The 22,500-nt window shown below is 49.7% G+C and overlaps 2 protein-coding genes and 1 long non-coding RNA gene across 7 annotated transcripts in view; 2 read left to right on the top strand and 1 right to left on the bottom strand.

Moving 5' to 3' along the window:
* LOC149364355 (uncharacterized) overlaps window positions 1–1,298 on the bottom strand; it is a 1,722-nt gene extending 424 nt beyond the window's left edge. The window contains exon 1 of the mRNA XM_089574296.1: window positions 1–1,298. This exon is cut by the window's left edge and continues 424 nt beyond it. Within this exon, the coding sequence (XP_089430422.1) occupies window positions 1–1,263 (1,263 nt within the window). The 5' untranslated portion in view covers window positions 1,264–1,298.
* The window catches only part of LOC149364353 (uncharacterized), a 387,789-nt gene that overhangs the window by 266,055 nt on the left and 99,234 nt on the right, over window positions 1–22,500 (top strand). The gene's annotated exons all lie outside the window — the stretch shown is intronic.
* Window positions 6,957–11,350, top strand: LOC149364354 (uncharacterized). Its single transcript, XR_016289175.1, has 3 exons — window positions 6,957–7,010; window positions 8,540–8,759; window positions 10,345–11,350. It is a non-coding gene; the product is annotated as an uncharacterized LOC149364354 (long non-coding RNA).

Raw genomic sequence — 22,500 nt, 5'->3', positions numbered from 1 at the left:
ATCAATGAGTGCAACAATCTCTATTACCCGCCCGTATGTACTTCCATTAGCCAGAACATAAGAGTTCTTCCTTCGAGATTTGTCTGCGGAACTTACGCAGTACGTGAAAGCGCCAACAGAGGCTTTCTTGAACTTTGTTCCACCTGCATCGACATTCCCTTTTCCATAGAGCACCACCTTGCCATTATGGCAGCAGTTCTTCCTTAAATTATAGCCTTTAATCAAAGAACGCACAAAAACACTGACATCGTCATGTTTTGATTGTATCGCAGGCAAAACTTGTGGAAGGCTTTGAAGGATGCAGAATTTCTCAACAATTTGGGAGTGCGCATACCGCGTTCCATTCACAAAGCGCACCAGTCTACCATTCATTGATTCGAAAGGGAAAGCCGAGAAGCCCCACAGGGGTCCCCACTGCTTTACATGATTCACCATGTGTAAAAGAATGTGGGCATTGTACGACATGTATTGCTTTCCATACAAATCTTGGTACTCAGACAAGAATGCCACCATTTGTTTTTTCACATGTTCCATTTTGTCCATTGGAATCGAAGACTGCAAGCAAAAATGAATTATTTTAACAAACTTTATCCAATTCTTATAATATTTTCGCGGAAGGAACTCTCTTAAAACAACGGGAGAATAGAACAAGAGCCAATCTCTCCATTCCGATGCTTTCCAAAATTTGAATTCTGACAATGGTCGCGGAAGTCTACTCATTTCCCAAATTGGAGTGATCTGCCTTAGCCTGTCGTTTATCTGAGGTAGATGACGACGAAGAGAGTACTCGGAACGTGTTTTGTGAGTTATCCACATAGATGTCGTGGTTCTAACGAAGCCGTTGCACACAGCATGCATGTAATCCACGACAAAAAAACTGGGGAAGCTGAAGTATGCTAGAAAAAAAAGGATACTAGCCCCTTTTATGCCTCGACGAGGCTGCCCCGTCCTCTCGGCATCTGCAGCATGCTTAACAAAGCTATCCTGCGTCCTCAGCTTTGCCGCAGGCTCTTGATACGGGTACACCCTAGTGTGCCCTTTTCCTTTTTGCACCACTTCACCACTGTGCTCACACCATGCACATCCATACGCTCCATTAAACTGCCGCATGTTCATTAACATGCATCGTGCAACGCTGTCAACAGAGCACGGGCCTGGAAAGACGCGACACGTGTTAGCAACCCCATTCTCATTTGTCCAGGTAATGCCTTCTGAAGAAAGGGTGTTCATAGTTTTCGTGAACGGCTTCAAAAACGTATTCATGTTCGGTTTTCGTGTTCCGAACCACAAACCAGAAAGAATTAGATTTTGAAGCCTATCTTTATATGTTAACTCATTAACTTGCAGCAACAAAGGCCACATACACTCCCCTGAGGATTCAAACAAAGGAACGCCATCTGTGTTCCATGTCACAGATACATCGTTCTCAGTTAGAGGCAAGCTTCTGTAAAATAGACTCTTTGTAATGTCGTCTACATCGTAGGAAGCCGGTGGACGGCGCTTGAGCAATTTTTTACTTAAAAGCAACTCCTTGATTTGTGATGCAATATCGAGAGTGTAAAAAAAAAATCCAGTTCGCAAAAGAAGTGGGACACTATGAGTAAGAGCACACTGCTGACATAGAACATCAGTATCTTCACACGGGAGTGTGAGAAGGTACTCGAAACACTCAGGACAATACACGTGTGTAGTGCGTTTGCACTCATACAACGATGAAAACTTCTTGAAAAACAAGTACTTCGTCTTCGGAATACTTGTATTTCGTGGCATGTGGGCATCAATCACATTAAGGAGGCTTTCTGTGGCTTCCTTCGAAGAATGATGTCTCAAGCTGTGGGCCATGACCATGACGAGGCTCTGGGCTTTAGAAAGTTTGGCCTCAGGATACAGCAGCTGCCCCTATATAAAACGATATTGAAGGAGACTTAATAAGTAAAAAGGCGGCTAGCGCTGCTAATAGACAGCCGGAGCACTGCCTGGCGAAGAAAATCTGCACAAAATATTTAAATTGAAGCGCCAGCGGAAACTGCGCGCTAAAATACTACATTATAGTTGTGTTACGAAAAATAGAGGATTGATATTTTCATATCGCTCAGGCTAGCACGAGCACTTTAAAGGTACAAGTGGGGTACTCACCATATCGCCAGGCTCTGAGCTATCGACCTCTGCGTCTCTGTCGTCGTCATCAGAGGATGAGTCTAAGCTTTCTTCGGACGAGAAGATTTCCACGGTCTCGCTGTGAGGTGGCAAAACATCGATGCCACTGTCCTGTGAATTGGTTGCTCCTTCTTCCTCTCTCTGCTGGGTTTCTTTCCTGTGGTGCAATGACGGCGTGTCCGCAGCATTCTCCCCTTCGCTATTGCTGTCAAAGTCGTTCTGCTCTGGCGCCGAATCAAAATTACTCAGTTTTCGCCCAGCATTCTTTCGTAGTGACCGCTTTGTACGAGCGGGAACCTTGCAGGCGCTGTCATAGAGATATTGTTGATATTTTTTCGGCCTTAACATTTCTCCACCTGGCAGCAGCTGTTCAGTGCTGTCAAGTTCACGACTCGTGCAGACTGAACGCACACTCGCCACCAGCTGAAATATATTGAGTATGTCACGTGACAAAGGCGAGGAGGTAGTGCCTACCGCAGCAAGTCTCGGCATCTCGGTACATGGAATTTTCCCCATGTGGTTCTCGCTTCTGGGGAGTCACCGCAACGAGAAATCTAAAGCCGTTAGCGCGCACTCAGTTTTGTAGCAGACGACACTGCGAGTCTATGACGGCACAGCCTGGTTCAAAATGGCCGTCCCTTCAAGTGGCTTCGAATTACTATTCCTAGCTAAAATTTGCTCGTAGAGCCCTACTTCTGTTTTAAATGCGCATAATAAGGTCGTGGCTAGTAGCTTTAATTATTTTTCACGGCGATCCACCCCACGAGCCACATGGCGAGGTAGCACCCCGCTGACATCCTAAATGCTTTCAGGGTGTTAGCTCAAGCCATGTTGTAATCACCGAATTTGGGATCTGAGGCGTTTTTCAATCGGCGATCAGAAGCACGTTTTCCTGCTACACGAGCCGAAAGGCGTACTTCAGCGAGCGATTTTGACTCAAATTCTGAGCTCTAATTGGCCGAGACGGATTTGTGCTGGATTAGGCGTCTGCTACGGATCACCTGAGCTGGAAATACTGAAATTGTCGCTCAGTTTTCATCGCATGTCTCTTCTTGTATCTCGTTGCCCCACGCCGTGCACCTCTTACAAGGAGCGTTTATTCCGTCTTTTTTTTTTTTTCATCTTTCATTATGTGCCATAAAACCTAGCAACATATCTTCCATCTTTTTCCTTATCTCTGGTTTTTTTTTTTCGATGCTTTCGCTCCATCCCTGCCAGACCGACCCAGTCCTCTCCTCCTGCGTGGTTACCGCGACCATCCTACCTCTTCCTTCCTTTTCCTTCCCCCTTTCCCCCTTGAAGCGCATCATTCTGCGCTTCTTCAGCTCTGTTGCTTTTCTTGCTATCGCTGCCAGCTTTCGGCGTTCAGTTTCTTCCTGGTATGCATACAGGCGGTGCGCATATAGTTTGTACTGGACTGGCTGCGAACGCGGACCCGCTGAAGAACCGGGCACGTCCCATCGACGCCGCCGAAATCCATGCGAGAAGCTTCCGTTCGGAGACGGTACGTTTTCGAAGGTCAAGTCTACTACCGCTCCTAGAGCCCCAACCCCCCTGCGCCAACCCCTGCGCGGGAGTATCGATGTGACGATTCCCCAAGTCAGCGGACGCGAAGTACGCCGCAGGCGCCGTCTCCGCGGCACCCAGCTGCACGGGGAAGAAGGGAAAGGGAAATAAACGCTCCCTACGAGAGGAGCCAGTTTGACTCCCGCCAGCAACGTGTACTGTCGGTTTACGGGCGCCGCTTCCCGCGCCCTCCTCAGGGCACGTCGGTGACCCGTTTCGGCATCGAACGGAGCAGCGGAACGCGTCGTGCAGACAATTAAGGGGAAGCTCAAGAAGGCAGCGCCTGGAGATTTCCAAACAAACATCGACAGGATCCTGCTTTCCTACAGAACAACGCCGCACGCGTTTACTGGGTCCCCTCCCGCTGAGCTCCTTATGGGCAGGCAACTGCAAACGCCCATTCAACGAGTGCACCCCGGCCTAAGGGCGCATGTGGACTTCAAGCAATTGAAGCAAAAGATGCGCTGCGACAACAACGCACGCAAAAGCTCTTTGCCTTCGTCCGGCGAGCCGGTCTTTGTTCGAAACTTCCGACCAGGCCCAGCTTGGATTGCCGGAACGGTTCGCCATCCCACAAGTTCTTCGTCGCTTCAAATACAGCTCGAAGACGGAACGCTGTGAAACAGACACGCGGACCATGTGCGACCGCGAAGGACCCCCGGCGTTCTCTCCGACGACGAGGAGCCTCTTCCTGCACTGGCAGCGACAACGGACACGGAACAGCTGTGCCCACCTCGCTGCTCATTAAGCACCGAGCCGTCTACAACAGCCTCGGCGCGGCAACAGCAGTCAAGTGCGGCCCCTTTGCACCCCCAGCTTCGTCGGTCTTCCCGGGTCCGGAAGCCTGTTGTCTACTATGGCCTATAGAGGCGTAAACAAGCGCCGCTCGACACCAGTGCCGTGCAGCGGGCTTCATAACAAAGGGAGGAGTGTGACGATTCTCCAAGTCAGCGGACGCGAACTACACCGCAGGCGCCGTCTCAGCGGCGCCCAGCCGCGCGGGGAAGAAGGGAAAGGGAAATAAACGCTCCTTCGCTTTCCAAGGAGAGGAGCCAGTTTGACTCCCGCCAGCAACGTGTACTGTCGGTTTACGGGCGCCCCTTCCCGCGCCCTCCTCAGGGCACGTCGGTGACCCGTTTCGGCATTCGCTTCCATGCTCGCCCCTTTACAATACTATAACAATCGATAAGCCCCCCCCCCCCCCCAATATCTCTTCCAAGAAACAGGAAAAATCACACTCTTCCTCGGCGGGACCGAACAGATGATAGCACTGCTCTTACAGCGGACAGCTTGAGAAGCTCACTCGCCTTCCAACCACCTCTTTTGAAATGAAAAAATAAAAAAAGCTCACTCTGCGCTCCCAGAACCGGTACTGCAGTGGTGGTGGTAGTGGTTTATTTTTAAAAGAAAATAGAAAAAAAGCTGAAGCAAAAGAGTGTTTCCGGCCACGGCAATTGCTATCTAAGGGCAAGAGAAAGGGAGAGGATAGTGAGGAGAAGTATAGAGGGGAGCGACAGCAAGAAAGGACAGGGGAGAGCTTTGCACACTATTTACAAAATACAAAACTAGTAAAGTTCCCTGCATAGTTCTTGACATGTGACTGCGCATCACCCCCTCCCCACTTACGCACGCAGACACGGTACGTCACCATCGTCACGTGATTTTGTCTAACATTCTAAAAGTCCGCCGCATTTTCACGAGCCACTCTTCGGAAGGTAGAGTGAGAACGGTTTGGTTGCAATCCAGCTACCCTCGTTGTCCCCAAAATGACACATGTTCTAGTAAAATGGAACGAAGAGAAAAAATGGGACGTTTATGCGGTACGTGCCATAGACGCTGAGGCCGGTATGGCGCTTTTAACAAAGGAAAGCGCCATAGATGAGCTACGAGGAACAACAGTCATGTTGGAATGGGAAGCCGGCCAGCCACCAGCACCGGCAACCCTTCTGGATTTCGGTAAGTGTCATCATTTACTTTTCGGCCACATTTATGAACGCCAGTACTCTGTCATGATTTGGTGCGTCGCATGAAATGCAGGCACGATGCGCGCAATGGAGCGCCAACGTACGAGACTCGTCCGGGAGTCTGAAGTAGGTGCCGTCCCGGACAACACAGAGACGCCACCAACAACAAGAGAGCCGCCGCCAACAACAGAGCCGCCACCGAAGAGGCAAAAAGTATGTGTGGTTCCCCGTTCTCCCATCTCCGGCTGCTGAGTAAAAAGAATTGCTGGCATTGCTTTTGAATTTCTTAATTCATTGATCTTCTAATCTTACTACATCGCATCGATGCAGGCATCAGCTGACTGCAGTTGTGGCGCGGCAGAGCGCATACCAAACCTGGAGCAGCAGATTGAATTGTTGGAAGAAAGGCTTGCCTCCGCTGAGAATAACTACAGTAAGTCACTTCACATGTCTTTTCTTTGTAAGCTTTTCTGCTGTGCCTTGAAATTTTGTGGCTTGTGGTTTTGTGTGTAGCTAACCAGAGTTCAAAATAAATTTAGAGCACAATGACATTTTAGAGATTTATTTTAGACGGCTAGCATATTTAAGCTTACTCTCTTCCCACCCTAGAGGATGCAGTGCCTACATCACTGCCGGCAACATCACCGAATGAACAATTTTTTTAGCAGCCTAGGAAACACTGTAGGGATCTCGTACATTCCGCGCATTCCTTTCCAACATGATTGCTGCCGTGATTTGCAGTAGCACTGATCAAGTGGCATAAACGTCTACTGTTGAGTACTTTATCGAAATCGTCTTCATTGGGCTGTAATAAATCTCGTGTGTTTAAGGCGCAAGCTAGTAATCCGCCGCAGCCTTTAGCCATTTCATGTCACCCTCCTTATAAGATTTCAATTTTGTACATGTTGGGTACACTTTTGACCATGAAGTATTTTGTATTGGCAATTTTCACACCGTGGGCGTGCCCCTGTGGATACAATATGGCGAGGATGCAATAATCGAACTTCTTAACCAAGCAGTCTCTTCTTGTAGAATAAAGGAAATATGAGTCAAAAATCGCTGGTTGGCTTTTTAAACCATTTTGGTTGCATTTATTTACTTTTTCTTGCTTGTATTCATTGACCAGAAAACATTTTAGAACTCTGCAACTTATCGTGATCTAATGTGCGCTGCGTATTGAATGGCTTTATAGGCTGATTTATCAGACCTCCCAAAACATGTTTTATGATCGTTTCTCTTTTTGCAGAATCATACAAGATGGTCAAAAACCTAGAAAAAATTCTGACGCAAAGAAGTGAGCCAGATACTGTTGCGGTCCCAAAGGTAAATGGTTAATTTTTTTCTCGCATTGTGGATTCAAGTTTATTGGAATATGTATCGCAACATTTTTTGAGATAATTTCATACTGCTTTGAAGTTAGAAGGGCCTACTTTACATGCTGTGTACTGGGAAACTGCAATCCTTGTGGACGAACGAACCAGCAGTGGGAGTTTTAGTGAGTAGTAAATTTAATGGCATATGATACCTCGGGGTTTACCTAACAAAGCGACGTTTCCTATTAGGGACGTCGTATTGGAGTACTCGGAATTAATTTCGACTACCGCTAGTCGGATAGACCTTAAAACGAACAGCAGTTCTTAACACTCGGCCACGGTGCACGGCATCTTGTATTCCAAAACTGGCCAATCACAACAGTAAAATAAATAAATGTTTTAATGTTTTAGTGAATTAAAAAAGCCAGGTATCAAAATCTTAGAGCACGCAATTTGTTTATTGTAATTACCTTCTTGCTTAAGTAAAAAAGAGCATTAAAGGGCTATAGACACCTAATTTTGGTGGCATGTTTTCTTCTTTGTGATGATGCGTACAACAGCCGAATGATGGCTGTGACGTCAAAGTGTGGTTAGAGGTCACCTGAGACATGGAAAAACTGCGATATAATCACTGTTTCGTCACTTTAATTTACTACAGTACTGAAGCTAACCTTCTTCGAGCCTTGAAGACAACGTATGGAAAAGCACCGATTAAATTTTATCTTTTCATGCCTCACGTGACCTGTAACTTCTCTTTGAGGTCACAGCCATCGTTCAGCTGTTGAAACCGATACCGAAACAGCACGAGAAAGAAATTCGATTGCAAATTATTTATCGGTTGTGTTAGGATACCACGCGGTAATCCATGTATAATAATGCTTTACGCCTCATTACCAAGAAAAAACATCCACCAAAAGTCAGGTCTCTACATTCCTTTCTTTTTTGTCGTAGACAAATTCTGTGCGGCGGTCCTCAATCTGGTCGGAGCTCCACTGCGACTTAAGTTGTATCCTCTATCAAAACGCGGCCACCGCGGCCAGAACCCGACCCGAAGTCCTCGGGCTGACCAGTACGCGGGTTCGATCCCGACCGCGCTTCGATGAAAGCGAAGCCCAAGGCCCCACTGTTCTGTGCGGTGTCGTGCACGTTAAAGAATCCTATGTTAGTGAAATTTCGGAAACCTCCTCTACAACGTCTCTCATAGCATGAAACGTCGAGAATTTCAGCAACGGCTGGCGACCTGCAAGTAATAAGCTACAGGTAGCGTGACTTCCGATACTGCCCACGCTGGGTTGTTGCCGTGTGCGTACAACATGGCTGCTCTGTCTCACTGGTGTTCTTGGTTACTCTCCTTAGTTTTTCTGTCATGAGAAGGAAGCACAGATTTGCTCGTACCTCCACCTTGTTGAGCAAAGAAGAACCTTTAATGGTCGCTCTAAATAACGACCTAGCTGAAGGAATAAGGTTCACATTTGATGTCCCTTTTTGCAAGTATGCTAACTTGCTTATCAAGGTATTGTTTGAAACTTTATTTCGCAGGTGGAAATCGGCAACGGGATTTGCGTGGACCAAACGGTCATCGACCGTTTGCTGGCTCACTGCCGAGGCCAACCCTGCAAGTTCGCCCGCCACCTCCTGCGTAGTGTATTCACAGTGGATGAACTCCGTGGCAAGTCGCTCACTGGCAAAGGCAGCAATGCCAATAAAGACGCAGAAAAAAAAGAAGCTCTTGATTCGGACCGAGTTGGCGCCATTATCGGTATGTCTGTGCATTTCATCATTTTAGCCTCGACTCGCGGCAGGAGCATTGCAAAGGAGTCTCAGAGTTTACTCTTACATAACGAAAATATGTATTTGGGCATTTTACTTACTTACCTCTTAAAGAAATCAATTTAAAGATTGTGAGTAAATAATACTCTAAGATTTCTTTGTATACAGAAGGTTCTCCAAAGCACGTGAAATGTTACAACCTGCAGCATATCGTGCTGTATTTAGTGATAACCGGAACTTCAGAAAATCTCTACTGTGGAGCATGCAATACGAAGACAATTAATTCTTTCCTTCTGGAAGGCTGGGAAAAGTCTTCAGGGAAGGATCCATATCGATCCACAAAAAGTACGCACAATTCGTTTTAGAAAGTTTAATTACGTTGAGAAAAAAGGTTTCAAGGAGAAAACAGGACACTAAACAACGTTTTGTCCTTCTGAGATAAATTCAAATGTCATCTCTTTGATGCCGTGATTATAACGTGCAGTGAAATGCACTGTGACCAAATTCAGAATACTTAAAGGTGCAAGGGAAGAGCAATCTGAACTCGTCTTTTTGCCGCGGGAACTCGATATACACGTTCCGAGCATTCTTAGAAACTGCGGTTTATTGCCCTGCGTGGCCGATTTTCCTAATTAAATCGAATTAACGTCCGGCTCCCGCCTTTTTTTTTTTAATTCTTCCGGTACGGTGGGCGGAGTCGGCCAACGCGGGGAGTGCCTTTCACCCAGTCCCGTGGCGGCTTGCCGCTCTGCCATCGGCGGAGTAATACGTAGTAGTCCGTAGAAGCAAACAGCCCACTCGTATTTTTATTTCCGCGGGCTTATTTTGCGGCCATATCATCTGCGAATGAAACTATTTGTTCACGGAAACCTAAAAACAAAATAAAGCGAAAGCAAAGCCTCCACGGAGCTGGCTGAAAGGCACTCCACGCGTTGGTCGACTCCGCCCACCGTACGGGGAGAATTCAAAAAATAAAGGCGGGAGCCGGACGTCAATTCGATTTAATTAGGGAAATCGGCCGCACAGGGCAATAAGTCGAAGTTTCTAAGTATGCTCGGAACGTGTAGATTGAGTTCCCGCGGCAAAAAGACGAGTTCAGATTCCTCTTCACTGCACCTTTAATTTTTTTCTTGGAACGTACGGCTACGCTTCGAGCAATGCATGTTCTCTTACCCTCGCCGAACTAAGACTGTGGATGCACAGGTGCCAGAGATATTCCCTCCTCTATAGCAGCAGTGAGCATCTTAGCACTAAAGCTCTTATGAAGATGGGTCGATGCAGGTACTTAATATCCTATGCGGTTCTGCACTCGTCCTCCTCCAAGCGCTTTTTTATCAAATTAGGTTTTTATGTTTCCCTTGTGTTCCTCTTAAATGGATGAAATGGTAATGACGGGTAAAATGCGCATTTTGCTGCTTCCACTCTTTTTTTACGATTACCTCGTTCCATAAATGTTGCTTATGTTCTTGAACCACAATCAGAGTCCGATGCAAGGACCTGATCCCTTGAAATTGAATTCAGAGCATGCGCATGCTACAGGTGCTCTACACTTTGTTTTTCTTTTGTTTTTTTAGGCTACACATGCTCCAAATTTCCTGGGGTGGCGGTACAACAGATAAGGACAAGCCTTTCATCAATGGTGTCCAGGGAAATAAAATGACAAGGCAATTGATTGATGTAACCATTTTGAAATAAATTAATACTTAAAAGCTATACCTGATCAGTGTACTTGTTGCCAGCAGCATTCATCTATTCTTTGGGTGTTTACCACCGTTATGCGCTTCTTGCATGATAAAATCATATGGTGACAATGTTTCTAAAATTATTTCTGTCATCGCTAATCTCATCAAAAGTCAGACATTACATCCGCATTACAACATTTGACATCACATCCGCATCACAAAATCGGACATCACATCCAGATCAAAAACTCAGACATCACGTCCACATCAGGAAATCAGGCATCGCACCACATCACAAAATCTGACATCGCATCCACATCACAAAATCGGACATCACGTCCACATCAAGAAATCAGGCATCGAACCACATCAAAAAATCTGACATCACATCCACATCACAAAATCTGACATCACATCCACCTCAGGAAATCGGAAATCACATCCACATCAAGAAATCAAGCATCAAATCCACATCACAAAGTCAGACATCACATCCACACCACGAAATCGGACATCACATTCACATCACAAACTCCATAACATCCACATCACAAAATCGGCATCAAATTACCTTGAAACTTCCCACAAAACATCATCACCAGAAATCCCTTAAAAGGATTCATCATATCCTCATCAGATAATTGGTCATCACGCGCACATCAGACAATCGGCGGCAAATTTTCTGGAAACATTCCACAAAACATCATCACAAGTCTTCACCATAAATCCATCACAGGATACATCATATCCTCATCACACATTAATTCAACACATGCACATTAGACAATCGGCGGCGAATTTTCTGGAGGGCCTCGACAAGGGCTCCACACAAACATCATCACGAACACCACAGAATGTACGTTGTGTGTGATGCGATTGAGCAACAAAAATTCTGCAGAAGCACCATAAATTTTTTTGTAAGGGTGACCACGCCCATTTCGCTCGCCCCTGCCGCAGCCGTCGCGCGTAGAGCTTCTCTTTGTTTCTCTCTCTCTCTGGGCGTCACATCATGCAGTCGGTGTTTCTTTTTGTGGGCGTTTTTTTTTCTTTGCGCATTCGTTGTCGTTTTCGGCCTGCTTGGCGTGCCGTTCGTTCTCAGGGCAGCCGAGGGAGATTGTGTGCGTGCGTCCGTGCGCGCTGAAATAAGAATGCGAGGCGTATTGTTCCGCGCGATTTCGGGCATATCTCCTCCACTATACTACCACTACTTTCGCTTTATCGTTGCGTTCTCTCCCTCTTTTTTTGCTTCTTAGCAGATGCGATGGGTTTTAAATCCCGCATTTTTTTCTCTCTTTGGTTCCTTTTTATCGCCGAAGGAAATTGTCCGGGATTCTGCCCCGAGCTCGCCGGCTTTCAACGGCAGGCGCCGTGCGCGACTGCGCTGTCTGTCCTTTTTCTCATCATCGTTCTCCTCCTCCCTGCCTCTGTGTGTGTAATGGCGTCCTGCAGAGCCCTTCTTTCGTTTGGCGATGAGGAGGAGCTGGGGTGGTGGTGAAAAACATTTATAATACAATAAATATTTACAGAGAGGTGATTGGGGTAGGCCCTATTGGCCCTTTCCCCTAACAATACTAGGTGGAGCCCCTATTCCGGGGCCCCATTGGCAAGCAACGCCGCCCGCGTCCGGTGAACCAAGGCCTTTTGGGTGTTTAGGTCCTGACAGCCGAGCAGGGCCGCCTCCCAGTCCTCTCTGGTGGGGTTGGGGTTGGGGGGGATAGATGGGTTTGACTGACACGCCCAAACCATGTGGAAGGTGTCAGCCACCTCCCCACAGAACTGGCACGCGCCATCAAAGGCTGTATTGAAATGTTTAAGCACCGCCGGGCACAGTACAGTGTTAGTAAGAATTTTGATGAGGAGGCGCTCGTCAGCGCGATCCAGACCCTTACAAGGGGCCGGGTAGCGCCGGTGCTCCTCATTGTAGTAATCGGTGATTTGTTTGAATGTAATGGCCAGATTGTCTGATTGGGAGTACCCTTCCAAGGACAGGGAGATAGCCCGGGGAGAGAGTGCGCGGGCGGCCTGATCGGCCTGTTCGTTTCCCTGGAGTCCCTGGTGACCGGGGGCCCAAATCAGGTTGCGTGGAGTTGGATCTTCAGATCGACAGCTATATTCCAGTATGCGCCAGGCAAGCGGGGGAGCCCAGCCCAACTCGTAGTTTCGACAGGCCCCTCGCGAGTCGGTGATGATGTGTTTCGACTTGGGAGTAGTGAGAGCAAGAGCAATGGCAATCTCCTCCGCGTGTGTTGCGCTGTAGGCTTTGAAAGTGAGCCCGTTGACTGTGTTTGTGTTGTGTACGACTGCGGCCGTGTACCACACCCCGTGGTGTGGGCCGGCAACGTCCACGTAATACACATGTTGTTGGTTACCATAGTATCGCGCCAACGCTTCCGCGCGCGCCTGGCGACGACCGCTATGGTCTTCTCTGGACATGTTGCGGGGAAGGGGTCGGACCCGGAGGGCGCGTCTCCAGGGTGCTGGCACTCTCTCCCTTTCCTCAATATGGTAGTCATGTTTGATGTGTAGCCGGTCCAAGAGGCGGCGACCGGACGTGGTCTGTGCAAGACGCGTGTATTGGTTGACTAAGTGGGCCTCTCGAAGCTCCCGAAATGTGTTCACCACGCCCAAGGCCAGAAGTCGCTGGTTGGACGTGGTGACCGGGAGGTCGAGAGCCCGCTTGATGACTTTCCGGTGGATGACCTCCAGTTGGTCATCATCATGTTTGCGCAGGTGCAAGTAGGGGGTTGAGTAGAGGATTCTACTCGTTACGAAAGCATGGGCAAGCCGCAGTGCATCCTTGCTTCGTAATCCGCCCCGCTTGTTGGAAACCCGGCGGACCATGCGGCCCACCTGGTCTCCCACCGTGCGAAGTTTGGCTAGGGTGGTGTCGACTCTGCGTTGGTGGTGTATGAAGAGACCAAGGACGCGGATCTCCTTGGACTCCCGGATCGGTCCCGAGGGGAGACTGATGCAAAGCGGGGTTGTGTCCCGAGGGGAGGGACGTATGTGCACAAATTCTGATTTCGACGGGGCGCACTGGAGTCCGCAGTAGGCCGCGTAGTCGTCGACTAGGGTCGCCGCTGCTTGCAGGCAGGATTCCATGTGGCCCAGGTTACCTTGCGTGGCCCAGATTGTAATGTCATCCGCATAAAGAGCGTGATGTATCCCGGGCAAAGAGGACAATTTGGAGGGAAGATGAAGCATTGCCAAATTGAAGAGGAGGGGAGACAGGACCGCGCCTTGAGGTGTTCCCCTCGAGCCGATGGTGTATGGCCCGTGTTCCGCATCTTGTATGCGTATGTAGGCTTGACGGTCTGTAAGAAATTGTTTTATGTAGTTGAATGTTTTGTGGCCACAGTTGGTGTTACTGAGGTGGTCCAGGATTACTTCGTGTTTGACGTTGTCGAATGCGCCTTTAAGATCCAAGGCCAGGACCACCTTGTCGTTGTGGGGACATTCGACAGGATCTAAGATGTCGTGGTGAAGCTGCAGAAGTATATCCTGTGCAGACTTGTGAGGGCGAAAACCGAACATGGTGTCCGCGAAAGTGTGCTGTGTTTCTAGAAAATCGGAGAGTCTGTCGCGCACCATCGTCTCCATCAGCTTGCCGACACAAGACGTGAGGGAGATGGGGCGAAGGTTCTCCACATCAATAGGTTTGCCGGCTTTCGGAATAAAGGTCACGAGAGCCGATTTCCAATCGAGAGGGAGAGGAGTCTCTCCGTCCCAAATGCTATTGATGTATTTGAGGAGCGCGGCGTAGGCTGCGTCGGGAAGGTTGGCCAAGAGCTTGACCGTAACCTTGTCGCGCCCGGGTGCAGTGCCCCGCTTCATTTTGCTCAAGGCCGCCCGGAGGTCGTGGAGCTGGAACGGCTTGTCCAGCTCCGTGTTCTCTTCGCCTGCATACGAGTACGCCGCCTGCCGGGGGTCCTTAGTGGTGCACAGGTAGCGATCCCTGAGCGTGTGCGCTAGTTGTTTTGTCGTTCCTGTAAAGTTGTGCAAGGCCCTATGTAATTGGCGTTGGGTTTCCGTGCGTGTTTGTATTGGATCGATGAGAGCGCGGAACAGGCGCCACGTGTTGCGGCCAGACATCTGGCGAGCAGCCGCGTTGCACCGGTCCACCCAGTTAGTGTCGGCTAGCTGAGTAGCATATTCCGCTGCCTGTTGTGTGAGTTCCAGGATGCGGTTCTTTAGGCGTCTGTTATGTTTCTGTTTCTTCCATCGCTTCGTGAGGCTGCGACGGGCCTCCCAAAGGTGGAGAAGGTGGTTGTCCACGTCTGTTTGTGTTTCTGTAAGCTGTATCTGCTGTTCGTGTTGTGTAAGTGTAGAAGTGAGCGATCTGGACCAGGCGTCGTATCCCGACTGGAGGGTGTCTACAATAGGTAGAGAGGTGCGGAAAGTCGTCCAGTCAGGGATACGAGCTTGTTTTAGTGGGCGTTTCAGGGGACGCATGTAAATGGTTGTGTTGATTATACAGTGATCACTACCTAGAGTGTCCTCTGTATTCAGCCAGTCGGCATGTCGTATGTTGCGTGTAAATGTGAGGTCCGGGCAAGTATCTCGTTGAATGGAATTGCCGACACGTGTTGGGTTGGCGGGGTCAGTGTGCAGGGTGAGTCCAAGTGTGGAAAGAAGTTCCGCAAGCTTCCTCCCACGCCTGTCCTCCCGGGGGTATCCCCATAGCCTGCTCGGGGCGTTGAAATCGCCGACGATTAGGAGGGGATCCCTACCCGCCACCTGCATAGCTTGAGTGAAAATTTCATTGAACGTGACGTTGTTAAGTTTCGGTGGGCAGTAAATATTTAGAATGTGTACAGGTGGGTCAGACCGCTTTAGGGGCAGCACTGAAACCATCGTGTATGGGAAAGACGGTGTTGTGGGAAGTGTGACCTCCTGCGCAGTGTATCGCTTGTGAACAAGTATACATGTCTGCGGGTTGTGTTGAAATGTAGTGTAGTTTGTTAGTTTGGCACCGGCGCCGGGTTCCTGAAGGGCAACCACGGCGACGAGGAACTCAAAGGTCTCAAGATAGAGGCGGAGATGAGTCCGCTTCTTGTGGTCCTTGAGACCTCGGCAGTTCCACTGCGTTAGTGTAAGCGGCTGAGTTGTTCTTGCTCGCGACTTAGGGTTGGGGGCCATGGTCGGAGGCGGAGGGTGGGGTCACGTTGTTAAGACTCCCCAGTCCGCTAGTGCCCGGCGCAGACGTGCAGGAGTCTTCCGAAAAGTCAAACTCATCGGGAATAGCTCTATTGAATTTTGAGGGGCGGTTAGCGTCCCTGATGGGTCCTACGCGTTTAAGGACGCGCGGATTATCTTTTATCCATTTTTGGATAATGTGCGTTACGGCTTGTGTCACCTGTGCGATGACACTCTCCACCTGACGCGCGATGGTGTCATGGATAATTTTGGGGAGGTCAGCCAATTGTGTTTCAATTGCGGTCACCCGGGTCTCCAGGGCCGCTGCGCGACTCTCCACAGGAGGAGGGATCTCCCTGTCTGTTATGTTTTCTGCCTCGTCGCTCGACGCGGGCGGAGTATGGAATTGGGATTTGAGCGAGTTAAGCTCGCTGGCTAGTTTTTCGTTTTGAGCTCGCAAGAGGGCGAGCTCGCGCTTGAGTTCCTGTGTCTCGGCGGTGCTGGTGGGGGAGGAGGGAGGAGGGGAAGGAGAGGAGGCGACCCTCGCCCAGCTGCCTACCTTGGGTTGGTTGCAGGCGGCGCCGCCAGATGAAGCGCTGAGAGCTGGGAACTCCGCTGCTCCGGGTGGTGGCGTTACTGTTGCTGTCTTGCCAGGGGGAGGCATCACGCCACGCCGTGGCGTCTTCTGGTTGTTTCGCTGCCTCCCTCCCCGTGTAGCGCCGGCATTGGCTCCCTTGGGTGGCGTCCTGGGACCTGGCTGCGGCAACTTGATGAATTTCGCGGTGCATTCGCGGGAGCTGGTGAGGTGCGGGCCCCCGCAGATTAAACAGATAGTATTGCAGACGTGGGGGGCCATCCCCTCAGTACCAAGCCCCACGTTTTGGCCACAAAGGCCGCATCTTTCCTTGACCGGGGTGGGACAGTTGTCCACCCGGTGCCCCAGTGTGCCGCAACGGTAGCACGCTGGCACTGTTTTTTTGTACTCCTTGACGGGAGTCAGTTCTGCGTTATAGTGGACGTAACGCGGAACAGTGCGTCCCTCGAAAGTCAGCACAGCTACGTTTGATTGTCCCAGCTTGCGCACATGAACTAGTTCACCACCGCGCCACTGCACATTATCTTTTAGTGACTCACTGGTTTCTAAGTTGTGAACAGATATCACACCGCGACACACATCACCGGTGAGCTTGAGGTGGCCGTGAAATGCGAGCGATCCTCTGCTGGTGTTAAGTTGAATGTCCGTGAGGAGCTTTTTAACCACTTCTGGGTTCTGCGTGCCACAGACGATGATGTTCTGTTCCCAATTTGGTGAAATGGTGATGGTGTTCATGTGCTGCCTACCGATGAGTTGCGAAATGGCAGCGCCGAGCTCACCTTGCTGGAAGGCCGTCTTGAGGGAGACCGTACTGCGTGGCTGCAGCACGACCACGTAGTCGTCAGGGTCCATCCTGACCGTTGGCTTGGGAGTCCACTTCGAGACTGGTGAAGAAGTCTTCTGTGGAGGTGCAGAAGACGGAGCGCGAGCGTCTCCCGTTGCTGAATTGTTGAGAGGAGTCTTGGGTGTTGCCGCTCCTCGTGCGTTCTGCCGGCGGCGGCGCCGGCTCTCAACGACTTGGAAAAGGGCAGCTTGCTGCGCCGAAATGGTGCATGGGCCGTCCTCTGGCTGGCTTACAGGGACAGATGACCACGACAGAGTCGTGGGGTCGTATCCGCGTTGTTCAGGTAGAGCCATGTTGAGAGGTTGGCCGGCAGGCGTCTCCGCAGCCAGCGGCGGAGGAGCCGGAGCCGTTAGGCTTAGCTCGACCGCTACGTGGTGATGCGGAGGATTGCTCGAAATGGCCGAAAATTCAGCGTACCTGGGTGTGATCGGGTTCTCCAGGATCCTGCTGACTTCACGGTAGCAGTCGCACAGGTTTGATAGGCGTTACATCAGGTTACCGCGGTTCCAGCCGAGAAATCGACGGAGCCGATGCAGCACGCGTCCGATCACTCCGCGCTCAAACGCGGCGTCCTGTCGAGGAGACAGATGAAGAAAGAGCAGGAGCTGGGGAGTCCGCGTTTGCTTACTACTGCTTTTTGTGCTTGCTTCCTTTTGCTCAGCCATTTCGGCTTTCGTTCATCCACAGCGGAAGGTGTGTGCCTAGCTGCAAAGGAAGTGCCGATATATTCAGTGAAGCTCTGAAGCCTTTATTCCTTTTTTTTCTTCTTCTTAATGTATGCATTCGTTTAGTGTTTCTGTTTTACTTGGCGCCGCGCTCTCTCCGAGCGCTTTCTAGCAGCCGTTCCGTCACGGCCACGGACATTCACTTTCCCTTCACCTCCTCACGCGATCACAGGCGCTACGTGCATTCGATTTTGTATTCTTTTTTTTTCTAGTTAATGTAACTTGTACTCTTTCTCTTCCATCCTGTTAGTGCCACCCTCTATCTGTCCACAACAGCTCTGCTTAACTAGAGTTAACGATTCCCCCTAGCATGCTTCTGCCGGTTCCATGACTACATTTCTAAGGCCCGGTGGTAATGATATGGGCGAGGCTGGGTGTTGAAATGTCTGGCCGAAATTAACCCAGGGCCCTCCACCGCGCTGCTGCTTAGGCGTGTTGAATGTCCTCGTTTGTTTCCTGGCAATATGACTTACCCCTGTATGCTATCCTGTCTTAATATGTTCCTTTTGTGATGGTGATTACTGATCCAAACTTTGTTCAATGATGTGACTGTAACTGCTGTTGAGTGATGTGTTTGGGAAAGGGGGAAGGGGGCCGACACTGAGTCAGGCATTAATTTTAATTTGCCTGTATGTCTGCCTCCTAGGCACCTATTGCTGCGGCCTGAATAAAATGACTTTGACTTTGTATATGAAAAAGAAAATCGGTAAAATTGTCGTTCGCAACACTGTTCCGCTCCGCTTTGCTCAGTTGGATCCGAACACAGTTCCTTCCAGGTTGGAGATGCCGCTGCAAGAGCGGCGAAAATCATCGGGTTTCTTCACCCGCTCACATGGAGCGCCGAGCGCACCAACAACTTTAAAACGTCGGGCAAACCACGTTGTGTGCGAAAGCTGCCGTGGCCACTCGCGTAGCAGAACAGAAAAAAAAAAAAGAAAACGGATGAAGCTACCGCAAAGAAAACTACTACGCCGGAATAAAAGATGGCGACGGAAGAAAGAGGAACGCGAAACGCATACATGCCGGAGATATCCGCGTGTAAGCAGACAACTCACGCGTGAAAGGCATTCGTTGTCGCAAGCGCCTCCTGGCGCTATTTCCCGTTCCTGCTTTCTTTCTTTTTTCTTTAGTTCAAATACGGTCCCCGCATCGCGCCTCCCTCGCGTCGCGGTCGTCGTTGCATGCACCTATAGCGGCTACCCTCTTTCGGCCTCCCGCATTTATTCTTCTGCACTTTATTGCCTTTTATTTATTTGTTTTTTTTTTCCCTCTCTCGAGTTCACTATCGTCGTCTCCTTGTCGCTGCCGGGCTCCCTCGACGTGTCGTCGGGACGCAATTTCTCACGAACGCTTTAACGCATTCTTCACTGCGTTCTCCCCGTCGCCGCCTCCTGCTGCTCCCGACGTCGACTTTATTTGTGTTTTCGACTCTGTCGCGTGTTTATAGAAAAACTTTCATCGCGCGTGCGCGCCGCGGACGTGTGTTCGTGCCTGGACGTGCTGCTCCCCCCCCCCCCCCCCCCCCCCCACCCCCCCCCCCCGCCTCTTCATACATATGCGCGCGCCTCGCTGCGTGAAAATGTGGCTGCCGTCGCCAGGAAAAAGATGGATATATCCCTTCCATCCGCTCTTTCTTCCTGCTGTTCTTATTTCCCTCCTTGTAGTGGTTGGTCTGTCGGTGTATTTGGTCGTTTCTTATGTCTTGTTTCCTGTAGCGAAGCGTCCTCTCTTAGAGACAGAACCCCCCCCCCCCCCCCCTCCCTCCTCCATTTGCGTTTTTGCGTTGACACCGGTGATATATGCTTGTATGTGTACACCTCGGGTATGCGCGCGTATTTTCTGATCGTCGTTCGTCTTTTCTCTCTCTCTCTCTCTCTAGTTCCCCTTTTCGTGCCTTTTCTTCTATTCTCGCGTTATTTTTCTCGTTTTCTTGCCGCTGCCTTCGAACAACCCCACGCACTCTCCGCGCGAGTGTTGGCTGTGTGTTCATTTTCTAGCCACTATCCATTTTTTTTTGTTTTGTTTTTATGTGTGGGTTTCTCTGCTCTCATGAGACCGTCAGACGGGCCTCGAAGCACTTAAGCGATACATTCTGGCTCCTTTTCAGTGCCCGTTTCGGCCAAATACGTCTTCGTGAGAATTGTTTGGGGTGTACGGTGGCCCTTTCTGCTTTCTTTTTTCACCCCACATCTGTTCATCCGGTTTCACGCTTTGATGCACCCTGTTCAGTGTTCTTGTTCTGCTTGAGAGCATTTCAGCAGCGCATGTACTTGCTTGTGCGCCTTCCGTGTGGTAGGTAGGTAGGTAGGTAGGCGCGATGTGATAGTCGAGGACACGGTCCATGTAAGCGAACATCTTGTTTGCTTTCGTCCCTCTCGAGAACTTCCAGCTTGCGATATTTGCCTTCCTGTCTCGCCATACATAATTCGTGTTTGTTGGCTTTTTTTTTTGCTTTTTAACTTTTTGCGTGCACTAGAAAGGTTGCTTTGCCCGCAGGCTGTTTTTAAGCGTATGCATTTTGACACGCAGCCAAATTTTGTTGAGCCACAGCGCCGTGGATAATCACGTTTTAGAAATCTTAAAAACTGATATGGCTGCTACTAATGACCGGCTACAAGTCTCTAATTGCAGCCAGTAGCCTGTCGTAGTTAAAAAGTTAATTATCAGTAATTAGTTAAGTGGCTAGTAGTCACCCAGAGCCTTTTTTATTATGGTTTAATGGGGACACTAAAATAGACCTCGCCTGGGAGCCACTAATTATCACGCTTGCATTCCAGCTCGGAGCGACGCTATCCCCATCTGTTTTTCTTTTAATCTTAGAGCAATACGTCTTCGCGTCGTCATTTGTACCAACGTCGTTAACTTTCGCTAAGGGCGCCTCGAAGCATTTTGCACGACTCTTCAAGTCGGGTCCATTGTGTGATTTTTTTTTTTTTGTATTTACACTTCGTTGTTCTCGGTAGAGACAGCTGGCATTCTCAGACAATGGACTGTGCATAACGACTTTTCATGTATCTTCCGCTTCAGAGTAATTGCAGTGTCTTCTTAATAAGGTCTCGGGTGTATCTTTATGCGTCGACTTTTCTTGTCTTCCCAAACACGCACGCACTTTCTTTCCCCTCCGGCCGAGTGCTATAGTTCACACAATGAGTGAAGAAATCGCGACATGCATACAGCGCGTGATGGAGTGCAGCCATCTCTCGCTTGCGTGACAGGGTCGATGTCTCAAGAGCCCCTCGCAGTGCGGGAGATAAATCTACGGGGCCCCTGTAGGAATCACAAAGGCGAGGAATCAATCTTTCTTTTGCCCGCATTGTGGTTGTTCCCTCTCGGCGGGGCGCCCCCAAATGTCGCCTAGTGCGCGCGTAACTGTCGCGAGCGTGCGTCAGTTGCGCTCCTTGCGAAGCACCTCCGCATTTCGAAGCCCCCCCCCCCCCCCCCCCCCCCCCCCCTTTTATATTCTACACTTTCTTTTTTAATTGTGAGCGGCACGCGCGTGTTCCCAACGCTTGGGCAATCCTAAATTCGGTATTCTCGACAGCGCTGGAATGCTTTTTTCTCTCTCTATGCCTTCGTTCCCTCTCTTTTTTTTTTTCACCGTCCTCTCTTTCTTTGTCTTCTTTCTATCCCCGTCCCCTAAAAGTGCGACGTATCTACGTGCGTGCGTGTGTATATATATATATATATATATATATATATATATATATATATATATATATATACGCACACGTAGATACGTACCTTCGTACCTTCAAACCGCGAGCGTCGTCGTCATGCAAACCGCGTGTTGCAACTCCTTTGCTGCGGTACGCGCCTTCGTTGCTCTTTAGGTCGCTATAGTGGCACCGGTGTGAACCCTTCTCTTCGCTTTTTTTTTCTTTTAATTTCCCCTTTGAAAGCTGCGATTAAGAAAGTAGTGAAAGTATGTTTGAGAAGGGAGTTGTGAGTAGGAGGTTTGAAGAAAAGAGGAGAAAAAGAAACTTTGGTTGGGATAAAAGTCCTCTACTGGAACTCAAAAGGGTTTCCAGGGAGAAAACGGGGAGAAAAAAGAAAAGTTTTCGCATTCCTCCCGAAGCGGGGTCTTAGGGGGATTCGTCTCGAATTCGCGGAATTTCCCGGAGTAATAACGTTACTCCCGGGTCTCCCGACAACCGCCCCGGCCCGCTATAGCTCTGCACTCAGCGAATTTCTGCGGCTCACACAGCGTTGTGTGTGCGTGTGTCAGGGGTGAGGCAAGAGCGTGTTATTCCACAGCCCCTTCTGACTTTTATTCTCTTCCGTTTTTTTTCTTAATCTCGCTTTCTATCGGCTTTTTGCGCTTTGCAACGCGTTGCCGGGGTTTGTGCAGAGCGTCGTGTTGCAAACGTCAGAAGCGGACTGCACACGCTCGCGAGGCGGAGTCTTTGGAAACGTCCGATAAACAAGATCGCGAAGCACGACTTGCGCGAGCGCCCTTTAGGCGATTACAGGAGACCTTCTTACGGCCCCGTCGGCGTTGCACACCGCCTTTTCTTCCTCGCTCGGCCAAGATCCGTGAGTTTGTTTCCAAATTTCATCACGCTACACTCTGAGCACGAGCTCACCTATATGGGTTTTAACAGGGAGTAAGGTGTCCTCCAGCGCACTCCGTTTTGAAGAGGCTCTCCCTGGAGCACGTCTTACACCCATTCTACTCCTTTCCGTTCAGAAAGCATGAGGCGAGGTTCGGTGCGTTGGGATTTCGTACCGATCTGAGCGCTTGGAACTCG

The sequence above is a fragment of the Amblyomma mixtum genome, chromosome 2 (genome assembly GCF_055824585.1).
Source record: "Amblyomma mixtum isolate Tamu chromosome 2, ASM5582458v1, whole genome shotgun sequence".
NCBI lineage: Eukaryota > Metazoa > Arthropoda > Arachnida > Ixodida > Ixodidae > Amblyomma > Amblyomma mixtum.
This window is presented reverse-complemented; position numbering and strand designations above follow the sequence as displayed.